Source organism: Saccopteryx bilineata, chromosome 6 (assembly GCF_036850765.1).
Source record: "Saccopteryx bilineata isolate mSacBil1 chromosome 6, mSacBil1_pri_phased_curated, whole genome shotgun sequence".
NCBI lineage: Eukaryota > Metazoa > Chordata > Mammalia > Chiroptera > Emballonuridae > Saccopteryx > Saccopteryx bilineata.
This window is the reverse complement of record NC_089495.1, coordinates 1,902,194-1,914,353: the sequence shown is the minus strand read 5'-3', so window position 1 is coordinate 1,914,353 and position 12,160 is coordinate 1,902,194. Positions and strand designations below refer to the sequence as shown.

At 53.2% G+C, this 12,160-nt stretch overlaps 1 protein-coding gene across 1 annotated transcript in view; it reads left to right on the top strand.

The window, feature by feature from the left end:
- Window positions 1–12,160, top strand: part of CSMD1 (CUB and Sushi multiple domains 1) — a 1,658,614-nt gene that overhangs the window by 1,193,545 nt on the left and 452,909 nt on the right. The window contains exon 10 of the mRNA XM_066237815.1: window positions 1,452–1,573. Coding sequence (XP_066093912.1) covers window positions 1,452–1,573 — 122 coding nt within the window. The remainder of the gene's footprint in view (window positions 1–1,451; window positions 1,574–12,160) is intronic.

The window sequence follows — 12,160 nt, the reverse complement described above, 5'->3', positions numbered from 1 at the left end:
TGCAGACATTGGCTGGGTGCTGAAGACACACAGGGGCTGTTTCCAAGGTCACGGAGTTCAGAACTCATTTTCTAAAAAAGATACCTGTAAATTAATAACTACAATGAATAAAGAAGTATCAGGAGGAACAGGCATACTCTATATCAGTTTTGTGTCAATGTATCGTGGAAAGGAGAAATGCACTTTCCTGGGGACGTTTCGTAGCGGTTTCTGTAGACCCCTCCCCCACACGTTGACCCTCAGAGCTGAGAGAACCCTGTTCAACTTGGCTATGGACCTGGATCTCCCAGGACCCAGGACAACACGTGACCAGCAGGGGGCTCTCAGCCCACAGAGAAGGAAGGAAGGGTCCGATGGGATGAACCCTGCATGGGTGACAGTGCCATCGGTCTGCCTGCCACGCTACCTAGGAGAACGAATCCCAGCGTCCCCCACGCTGGTCGTGCTGGGAAGTGTGTTTCTTCTCTTCACAAACCACATTCGGAGTATTCATGTTGCAGCTGCGGATTCTGGCTGTCAGGTGACATCCAAACACTGCCTAACTGATCTGGAAGAAAAGCACCTCCTTCAGGAGCGGGCCTGTCAAAGCGTTTTTCAGCCCCAGACTGGATCAGAGACTACCCTGGGTCCACTCGTCGGTCTTTCCATTTTTATGTATTTATTTTTTTAGAGAGGAGAGGGAGAGACAGAGAGAGAGAGAGAGAGAGAGAGAGAGATGAGAGACAGAGAGAGAAGGGAAGGGGAGGAGCAGGAAGCATCAACTCCCGTAAGTGCCTTGACCAGGCAAGCCCAGGGTTTCGAACCGGCGACCTCAGCATTTCCAGGTTGACGCTTTATCCACTGCGCCACCACAGGTCAGGCCCATCAGTCTTTCCATTTGAAGGTCTTTCCTTTCTCCCTTCAGAGAGTCACGACTCCGGCTCCCTCCCTGTGAGCGTCTCACGTAGGTGGAAGGGACAGAGCTGGGTGGATGGCTGCACTTATCCAGGTCACACGCGTGTGGTGGATGGCTGCACTTATCCAGGTCACACGTGTGTGGTGGATGGCTGTGCTTATCCAGGGTCACACGCGTGTGGATTGTTGAGACGTTTGACTCTGGAACCCGTGGCTCACGGACGGCACTGCTGCTTTTCCTTGATCGTAAGCGTCCAAGTGCCACCAAATGTGCTCACAAGGGTCTGAGTCGGGATGGGGTTTGCAGGGGACTAGTCGATGTGACATCGCCCACAGTGCTGTCACTGGTCAGTTCCTTCCGTGGGTGGGAGACAGACTCTCAGTCTGACGTTGCAGGTACAACCCAGGGCCCCGAATGCTCAGCCACTCCGAGGTCATGGGACGCTGTGGGTCAGGATCCGCGTTCAGCACCGTTGGGTCTCACGACCACGTTTGGACTTGGCCGCGGTGCAGACAGAATATGTAGAACACGGTGTCTTCTCTCTGTTTGTTTGCAGCTCGGACCTGCGGCTCCAACCTGCGCGGGCCCAGCGGCGTCATCACCTCCCCCAACTACCCGGTCCAGTACGAAGACAACGCCCACTGTGTGTGGGTCATCACCACCATGGACCCGGACAAGGTAGGCTCACTCCCCCTCCGTGCGGCACTCGGGCCAGACTCCTCTGAGAGGCGAGCAGCCGGCCGGTGTCACGTGCTCGTACGTTTCACTGTGTGACCTGAACAGCTACCGCTGTGCTGTGTGTCCCGCACCCACGCTTCCTGCAGAGCCGCCTAGAATTCGGTGACCAAGTAAGACTTCTCAGTGAGGGCGCCTCCTGCTGGTTGTTGTGCCCGTCTTCTCCCCCCACCCCCGCCCCTGGTTGTATTGAGACATCAGTGGACCTGGGACGTTGTATTAACTTCAGGTGTACCACATAATAATTTCATCTATGGACAGATTGTGAAATGCTCACCGCTATGAATTCGGTTCTCACACCTTATCTTACATAGTTACAGATTCTTTCCTCGGGATGAGAGCATTTAGTACCTACTCTCTCGGCACCTGTCAAGAACGGACATGAAACAGTATTATTAACCGAGTCCCTGTGCTGCCCGACTTCTCGGAGCGTAACTCTTAAAACTAGAAGAGTGCACCCTTGGCTGCCTCCGCCCAGTCTCCCCGGACCTTCCCGGGTCACAGCTCTGCGACTCCCCGCTTCTGTGAGTTAGGGGTTTTCTGTTTGGTGCTTAGTTTTAAGATTACACAGATAAGTGAGATCTCTCTGTGTCTGAGCTCTCTTCTTACACAGTGAGGAAGTTCTGGGCTGCCTTTGCCACCACGAGAGGCTCCCCGTGATGTTACCCCATCTTTATAAAGACCCTCTGGGACAGCAAGTCTCCTGGTCCAAACCATGTGTTTCTCCTCTGTGCTCTTCGGTGATTCACGTATTTGACTTTTTATGAAGGCTCCACAGTTTGCCAGACCCTGTTCTCAGGCCTGTCGGAAGCAGGTCTTCCACAGAGAAGCTGTGTGACCTCGTGCAAGTGGACTGACTTCTCTGAGCCTCAGGGTCCTCTGCAAAACATGTAATAGTAATAGTTCATGTCAAGGCTGCCAATAAGGAGCCACTTGCAAAGCTGTGAGTGCGTAAGTAAGTGAGACATGATTTTCCATTATGACCTATTGTTCCATCACTGGGAATATAAACACACAATCACAGGACTAAACCTTCCAATCACGTGACAACAGTTTACCAACCCATCTTCTTCACTTCTCTATCGAAAGAGCTTCTATTGAAGTCTGCGTTAAAAATGTATACCATGTTACTAGTTTAGAGATAATTATTTTTCATGTGTTCTGCATTTAAAAACTTTTAAAAAATTAATATGATCCTTATATTTGGTTTCCGGTGACGTAAATTGTATGAATTGAAATTTGGAAGCATCCTGAAAGTCTTTAGGAGGCTAATTGCTAAAATAATTGGGTTTCTTTGTTGTGGGGATACATTCGGTGACATATTGGAAAAACGATAAAAAAATACACCCATTTCCATGGAGGTCCGAATAACAGCAGGTGTTTCCTGCTACAGGGACAGAGCTGTCATCGAGACCAAGGTCTCCGCTGGGCGTCTGCAGAATGCCGAGTCAGGTTCCTTCTGCAGCTTGGAGGCAGAAGTGCCTTTTTTCTTTGCTGTTTTATTTTTAAAAGAAAGTATTACTGAAGGAATTAATTGTGTTAAATCAAGAGCATACATTAACTTCCATCCGTGTGTTGTGGTTCTATGAAAACCGCATGCATCTGTCACAGAGGAGCACGGTGTGAAGCAGTGTGTGTGCAGCCCTCCCCGTGGGCACAGGAAGGCCGCTGTCCCCCTGTCCACCCCCTCGGCCTGTCCCTGCCGCCCAGCACCACACCCCAGCGGCCCCTGGAGCCCCACCTTCCCGCCAGGGCTCCGTTCCCGCGGCCTGGGGGACCGTCCGGAGTCCCCTCAGCCCGGGTGGTGCAGGCAGGGCCCCGAGTGACAGGGGCGGGCCAGCACCCTCGGCCCAGAGCGCGCCTGGCGGGCTTTCTGAGGAGAGGTGGGTGCTGTCCCGCGAGGCCCCGCAGCCCAGGCCCGGCGGGGTGGAGCCAGAGGCCGCTGGGGACCGCTGGGGTCCGATCACATCACGGGGGACTTCTTCTCCTTCCTGCCCTCTGCCCTTGGGGCCGTCCCCACGGAGGAGCCACAGGCCAGGTCCTGCTCGGGCACCCGTGACAGGACGAGCGCAGACACCGGCCGACACTGGCGTTTCCCGAGGGCCTTCGGTGTTGAGGAGAAAATGCACCTCGATGGCTTCTTGGGGGGCAAGGTGGAGGGTGGGGGCAGAGACTGGACTGTCGACGACACCCCCGTGAGAGTGACAGGGCTTCAAACGTGGCCGCGGCCGGCCGGGCGAGGACAGGGCACGGGGGTCTCAGCAGCAGGGTCAGCGAGACCTGGTGGCGGCCCAGTCTGGGGCGTGGTGGGAGGGGCGGGGCGGCATCTGTGCGCGGGCCGTCACGCTGTGCCGTCTGTGCAGCGTCTGTGCGCGGGCCGTCACGCTGCGGCGTCTGTGCAGCGTCTGTGCGCGGGCCGTCACGCTGCGGCGTCTGTGCAGCGTCTGTGCGCGGGCCGTCACGCTGCGGCGTCTGTGCAGCGTCTGTGCGCGGGCCGTCACGCTGCGCCGTCTGTGCAGCGTCTGTGCGCGGGCCGTCACGCTGCGGCGTCTGTGCAGCGTCTGTGCGCCGGCCGTCACGCTGCGGCGTCTGTGCAGCGTCTGTGCGCGGGCCGTCACGCTGCGGCGTCTGTGCAGCGTCTGTGCGCGGGCCGTCACGCTGCGGCCCCGTGGCTGGGGCTGCGCGGCACTGGGTGGGCAGGACAGCGGGGGTCAGGACAGGCTGTGGGCGGGTGATGCCCTGATCCTGACCTGGACAGACACGTGTCCCTGGCTCCCCGGACGTCCTGGGAACATCGCTGCCCTCGCACAATGGCTAATAACACCCTTCCGTCTCCTCACATGGCCCCAGTTCTGGACAATGATGTGTGAACGCCCAGCGTGGAACCAGGAGGGCCTCAGAAAGAAACCAGTGTTTCTGGGGAGAGATACTGTGTGTGGTTTCAGGCACCGTGAGCGTGCACATCCAAGTGCAGGCTGGGGGCTGGGTGGAGGTGGGCTGTCCTGGTGTCTGTCTGTGCAGGACTCTGGGCAGAGAAGCCAAACAGAGTCAGAGGGTCGAGCTGACGGCATTCTCCTTCTCTTGGGGGTCAGCGGAGGTGGCCGGGGTCCCCACTGCCGCGAGTGATGGTGATCGTGCCCGTGGAGGGGGCCCGGAAAGAGTCTGAACAGATGAGCTGGATCGTCATGGCCCTGTAGGGCCGGCTGTGGCTCAAGCCGAGTCCTCAGGGGAGTTCGTCCCGGCTGCCTCCGTTTTCAAAACGTATTTAAATCCAGGTCATGTGAGAATCATCACACGTCGCCTCCGGGACAGAAGAGGTACACCTCCACTCCGGAGTTTGTGTTTCTTTCCTGTACGTCCTAGAATCATTGAAATACCTTGTGAACAGAGCCGGCGAGGGGTCCCTATTGTCTACGCCCTTCCCTGGACCCAGAGGGAGCTGAGATCGAGGGAGGGCAGCCGGCTTCTCTCCTTGCGGGATGAACACATGCCTTCCTTTCATGGCTCCGTGGTTGCATCTCCTCGGCCCGCTTCCTCCTGCTCTGAAGAGCTCTTCCCCTCCCGCAGCTCTCTGCTCCCTCATCCTTTGATGAGCACCACAGGGCAGTGGAGTGATAGGTTATTCAGTGTGTCAATGGGCTCTTTCTGGCTCATGGTCACAGAAGAGCTGAGGGCAGGAGATCTTCAGGGAAACATTATCTCACATATCGAAAGGGCAGAGCCAGGGACCTCCAGGTTTAATTGAGGAGCTCGGTGACATTGTGGAGAGCTCGGGGGTGGGCGTTGGCCTCTAATCCACTCCCAGATTCCGTGATAACGTCCTCCCTCAGGTCACCAGACAGCCTGCAGCCCCGTTCTGGTCATCCACACGAGGCGCTGCTTCCCCAGAAAGGGAAGACATTTTCTAACACGTCCCTGGCCGGCCTGCTCCACGTCCAGTTGGGTCGGATGCCAGGGTGCGCTCCCTAGGAGCCCACAGAAGGACCGCACGGGAGCCGGGAGCCCAGGCTGATGGGTGGGGTCAGTGGTGCTCGCCTCAGGCGGACACGGGACGGCAGAGGAGGGACTTACGTACCCACCAGACCCGTCTTTCGCTTGTGACTTGATCCAAATCTCATTCTTCTCCTGGGTCCCCAGATGCCAGCAGGCTCACACAGCTTCAAACCATGAAGAACGTTCTTTGATATTTTAAAGTTGATTTTTGAGCCTGACCCAACTGCAAAACCACAAATAGGCTAATGACCGTATACTTTTTTTCCTCCTTCATTGCAGAAGGCTTCACTGTTTTCTCTGGTCCTTTTGTAGCGTTGCATCGATGTTTGAAAGGTTTTTAAATAAATTGTGTTGATTGTAAACAATTAGCAATAAACAGGTTAGTTCCACAAATCTTGTGTTGCACCACTTCAGAAATTTCTGGCCCTGGCTGGTTGGCTCAGTGGGTAGAGTGTTGGCCCAGCCTGTGGATGTCCCAAGTTTGATTCCCAGCCAGGGCACACAGGAGAAGTGACTATCTACTTTTCTTCCCCTCCCTATCCTCTTCTCTCGCTTTTCTCTCTCTCTTCCTCTCTTGAAGCCATAGCTCAAATGGTTGGAGCACATTGGCCCCAGACACTGAGGATGGCTTTGAGGAGCCTCTGCCTCAGGTGCTAAAAATAGCTTGGTTGCAGACACAGCCCCAGAAGATCAGAACATCGGCCCCAGATGGGGGTTGCTGGTGGATCCAGGTCAGGGCACATGCAGGAGTCTGTCTTATTATCTCCCCTCCTCTTACAAAAAAAAAAAAAAAGAAAGAAAGAAAGAAAGAAAAGGAAAGGAAAGGAAAGGAAAGGAAATCCTTGGTCTTTGTTTATTTCGGTGAAACGGTCCAAGAAACGAGGTGCCCAGGTTGATGCCCATGCACCCCAGCGCCCTTCCTGGGACACTGCTCAGACACCTGAAGGCGTCTCAATTAGGCAGAATTACCATCCAAATTAAGCAGCAGCCATTGCCATTAAGTATAATTAGGCCTAATTTGATTCTTTGGGAGACATTCCAAATGAGGGGGTTTCTCAATTAGACTCCTGGTGATGAAGGTACATTGCACACTGAGCATGGGCGAGAACACCGTGAGCAGAGGTGTCAGTCCGGCGCTCTCTGGAGGCGTGACCAGAGAAGTCCAGATGAGGAGGTGGGCACGCCTCAGTTTGTACGTTTGATAGCAGAGGAGAAAATCTAGATCCAAACTCGAATAGGGATTTGTTAATAAACTTTTTTTTTTTTTTTCTGGAAGGCTAACCATCTCATGATGAGTAAGACTCTTTCTGGTCTCATTTCTGCTCCGGCTATTATGTCACTGAGCAACGTGTGAGTTTGTGCCGAGTGTTAACATAAAATTGCTCATTCCAGGTCATCGCTGTGGGGAGCTCAGGGTGTCTCTCTGTGGGCATGTGACAGTTTATAATGCTGTGAAGTGTCGAGTGAAAAGGGATACCAGAAACACATTCCTGTACATCAGGGGTCCCCAAACTTTTTACACAGGGGGCCAGTTCACTGTCCCTCAGACCGTTGGAGGGCCAGACTATAAAAAAAACTATGAAAAAATCCCTAATCACACTGCACATATCTTATTTTAAAGTAAAAAAACAAAACGAGGACAAATACAATATTTAAAATAAAGAACAAGTAAATTTAAATCAACAAACTGACCAGTATTTCAATGGGAACTATGCTCCTCTCACTGACCACCAATGAAAGAGGTGCCCCTTTTGGAAGTGTGGCGGGGGCTGGATAAATGGCCTCAGGGGGCCACATGCGGCCCGTGGGCTGTAGTTTGGGGACCCCTGCTGTACATAGATACTTCTCCTTATATATATATATGTTAGAAGATAATACACATAACATGTATACATACACTAACATATACATATATATGTATAAAATGCATTACATGGATATATTAGTATTTTAAAGTACATGATATGCACAGTGACATAATACATATTAGGACAACCTGCTCTGTAGGCAGAAAGTTAAAAACAACCAACCAACCAAAAACACAGCAGTTCATCCAGGGGGTTCAGTCTGGTGAAGAAGCGGATTTCTAAACAGTTACAACTGCTGTGGCCACATTGGTCTGGTAGAGAGTCAATGAAAATGAATAGAGTAATGTGATACATTGTGATACAGTTCATTATAAACACCTTCAGCAGTCCAGCCTTTCCTGGTAAAGCTCCTGGTGAGTTCTGTGATCAAATGCTTAGGAAAGTGATGTCAGGTTGGTGAGCTACGATTCTGGGACTTACACACGTGTGCTCTCCAAGCTTGTCCCTGGGGGTGTCGGTGGAAAGGTGAGGTGTCCCCTGGGAGGTAGCTCTGCCTGAACCCTGTGCTTTCACCTGTGGGTGTGTGTGTGTGTGTGCGCACGCGTGTTAGTGTGTGTCAAATGTATTCTGCAATGATGTAATTTTAGCACCTCATTCCGATCTGAGCTCCTCAGAGGTGATTTCTGTTGGTGTTAAACTCTGAGGATGAGAATGGCTACAGCCCTGTCCCCTGTCCCTCTAGGCCCCTGTCTGTCACAGCTGATGCATGGCAGGCATTTATTTCTCCCGGTTCTGGGTGCTGGAGGGAGGGATGGACACCTGAGTGTCCCCCTCCTTTTATTGATAGATTGTGTAAGTGGCTGGGTAATAAGATTAGAACTCTTAGCTTGTGCCAGACCAGTCGAGGATTACTTTGTGGAGTGCAGGAGGGTGCTGGTGTAGGCAGCGGGTGAGAACCTGGGGTCACCAAGGCCGGGTGGCTGGCTGGCTGAGGACCCGCAGAGGAGCCCAGGGTCGTCTTGGAGGGTTCAGGGTGTGCGTCCTGTCCATGGTGCTCACCAGCCCTGGGGTCAGGCACACGGCTCACCGCTCTCAGCTCCGGCGTGGGGTGACCACGTGCCCCGAGCTCCACCGTGGGCGTGGGGTGACCACGTGCCCCCGAGCCCCAGCGTGGGTGTGGGGTGACCAGCACGTGCCCCGAGCCCCAGCGTGGGCATGGGGTGACCACGTGCCCCGAGCCCCAGCGTGGGCGTGGGGTGACCAGCACGTGCCCCGAGCCCCAGCGTGGGCGTGGGGTGACCAGCACGTGCTTCGCGGAGAGCACCTGGAACCCAGTTTGCCCTCCCCCTCTCCTCTCCATAACCCTCACTGAGTGTGTGGATTAAAAAGGCAGAAAGGGGGTCCTGAAGGACAGGTAAAGGGCTCAGTGTGTGCCCGTGGACGTGAGTGGCACTGTGGGGTCGTGAGGGCAGGAGGGACAGGTGCTGTGTCTCAGAGGTCCCTCTGCCGCCTGCAGTGGCCGGAACTGAAGGCACACATTTGCAAGCAGGACGCATGGGGCTTCAGGATGATTGCCGAAGGTGACACAAACTTCAGCAGGACCAGAACTCGGGTTGGGAGAGAGAAAAAAAATGGGCTGGAGAGATTTCAAGAGCTGGGTAGTTAGTTACAGCAATTTATACATTCACGTCACGCCATGGCCCGCCAGAACCACTCTTAAACTCCAAAGAAAAATGATGAAAGTTGCTTTTGGTTGAATGGTAAGAAAACACAGCTTATCAGATGTCTTTTGGGGAGGAAGCACTACCTTTTAAAATTGTTCATTGGCGTTTTTACATAATTTTAAGTGACACATTCATAAGGGTGCAGAAAAAGGCATTCATTTGCATTGAAATTATTTTCAATTAAGAGAGGAGCATGCATTATGTATAGGAGCTTAAGACATTTGCCATGGCGTTTGAGCCCTCAGTGCGCGCCTTAGATTTTATTGACCCACTAGGGGACTGACAGGTTGGCGAGCAGCGGAAAGGAGGCTCAGGGTTGAGATGACGCTGTGTTCAGCGTCCTTCTGGGGTCCATCCCAGACTCCTCGCAGCCGGAGCCAGGAGGGTCTGTCTCACCCGCCCTGCCCCCTCTCTCTGGCCACACGCCTCTGGGTGCCTCTGGAGAGAGCGGGGCTCCCTGCGGATAATCCGGGACGTGTTCGCCCCCCCCTCCCCAGTTCTTCTTGGCCGTCACCATTACGTGATCAATCCATTGCTCTGTCCTTGTCACCTCCAGTATGTCCCCTCTGCAGGCCAGCCCTGTCCCCATCAGCATTCTCCCCATTGTCACTGCTTCATATTTACTACTTTTCTTCCCCATGAACTGAACTTCGCTCTTGGGACTGTTTTTCTTTCTCGAGCCTCTGTGATTCAGTGGTGGCCCTTCCTGTGCGGTCCCCTGGGCACGGGCGTCTCCTCCTCCTTCCCGAAAAGTGGGTTTTCTCATTGCACTCTGATTCCTGACTTTTTAAATCAAATTAATGTATCGTAGCTCCTCTTCCTTGTCCTCCACAGGAAAAGGAATAGAGAACAAGTTGATTTGCTTGCATTTTAAGCTAAAACCTGAATCTTACACACATACACACACCCACACGCTGAAGATAACACCTATTTTATTTTCTTTTTTTTTTTTAGTGGTAGAGAGGGATAGACAGGGACAGATAGGAAGGGAGAGAGATGAGAAGCAGCAATTCTTCATTGCCGCTCCTTAGTTGTTCATTGGTTGCTTTCTCATATGTGCCTTGACTGGGGGGCTACAGAAGAGTGAGTGACCCCTTGCTCAAGCCAGTGACCTTGGGCTCAAGCCAGCGATTATGGGGTCATGTCTATGATCCCATGCTCAAGCCAGTGACCTCAGGGTTTGGAGCCTGGGTCCTCAGTGTCCCAGGCTGACACTATTCACACCACTGCCTGGTCAGGCTGGAGACAGCACTCTGAGAAGGGCAGGTCTGTCAGCAGCATACAGAGTACAGTGACTAGGCAGAGAGTGACAGCAGAGACTAGACAAGACCCCAGTGTCTTCCAGCCCAGTGTGAGTGGACGTCCGGCTGGGCCAGAGCCGCTGGGAGAAGTGGACAGGAGGGAGGAGGGAGGGACTGCGCTCTCAGGGAAGTCTGCAGCGTGTGCTGACAGGGTGGTTCCGTAAAGGAGACTCAGGAGAGGAAACAGCGCCTGGCGGAGGGCCAGAATGTGCCCAGAAGAACGGGCCTTGGGCTTGGTCACCCCGTGACAGAACGTGGAAGAGGCTGTTTGTTTCTGTTTTGTGTCCTAGGAGTGGGCTGCGTGTGTCTGTCACTGTGTCTGTCTGCGTGTGTGAGGGCCGTGTGCACGCGCATGTGGGTTTGTGACTGTTGGTGTGCACTGTGTGTGCGGACTAGAAATGGGCAGAAATACCCATTTTCTGTTCATGTTCTGATGGTTCCCTGCTTCTCTGCCTGGTCACTTTCCTGTCTGAGAACTGGTCACCTGTGCTCTGCCTGGTCACTTTCCTGTCTGAGAACTGGTCACCTTTTCTCTGCCTGGTCACTTTCCTGTCTGAGATCTGGTCACCTTTTCTCTGCCTGGTCACTTTCCTGTCTGAGATCTGGTCACCTGTTCTCTGCCTGGTCACTTTCCTGTCTGAGAATGGTCACCTGTGCTCTGCCTGGTCACTTTCCTGTCTGAGATCTGGTCACCTTTTCTCTGCCTGGTCACTTTCCTGTCTGAGAACTGGTCACCTTTTCTCTGCCTGGTCACTTTCCTGTCTGAGAATGGTCATCTTTTCTCTGCCTGGTCACTTTCCTGTCTGAGAATGGTCATCTTTTCTCTGCCTGGTCACTTTCCTGTCTGAGAATGGTCACCTGTTCTCTGGCTGGTCACTTTCCTGTCTGAGAACTGGTCACCTATGTTCTGCCTGGTTTCTTTCCTGTCTGAGAACTGGTCACCTTTTCTCTGCCTGGTCACTCTCCTGTCTGAGAATGGTCACCTGTTCTCTGGCTGGTCACTTTCCTGTCTGAGAATGGTCACCTTTTCTCTGCCTGGTCACTTTCCTGTCTGAGAATGGTCACCTGTGCTCTGCCTGGTCACTTTCCTGTCTGAGATCTGGTCACCTTTTCTCTGCCTGGTCACTTTCCTGTCTGAGAACTGGTCACCTTTTCTCTGCCTGGTCACTTTCCTGTCTGAGAATGGTCATCTTTTCTCTGCCTGGTCACTTTCCTGTCTGAGAATGGTCATCTTTTCTCTGGCTGGTCACTTTCCTGTCTGAGATCTGGTCACCTTTTCTCTGCCTGGTCACTTTCCTGTCTGAGAACTGGTCACCTATGTTCTGCCTGGTTTCTTTCCTGTCTGAGAACTGGTCACCTTTTCTCTGCCTGGTCACTCTCCTGTCTGAGAATGGTCACCTGTTCTCTGGCTGGTCACTTTCCTGTCTGAGAATGGTCACCTTTTCTCTGCCTGGTCACTTTCCTGTCTGAGAACTGGTCACCTTTTCTCTGCCTGGTCACTTTCCTGTCTGAGATCTGGTCACCTTTTCTCTGCCTGGTCACTTTCCTGTCTGAGAACTGGTCACCTTTTCTCTGCCTGGTCACTTTCCTGTCTGAGAACTGGTCACCTGTTCTCTGGCTGGTCACTTTCCTGTCTGAGAACTGGTCACCTTTTCTCTGCCTGGTCACTTTCCTGTCTGAGAACTGGTCACCTGTTCTCTGGCT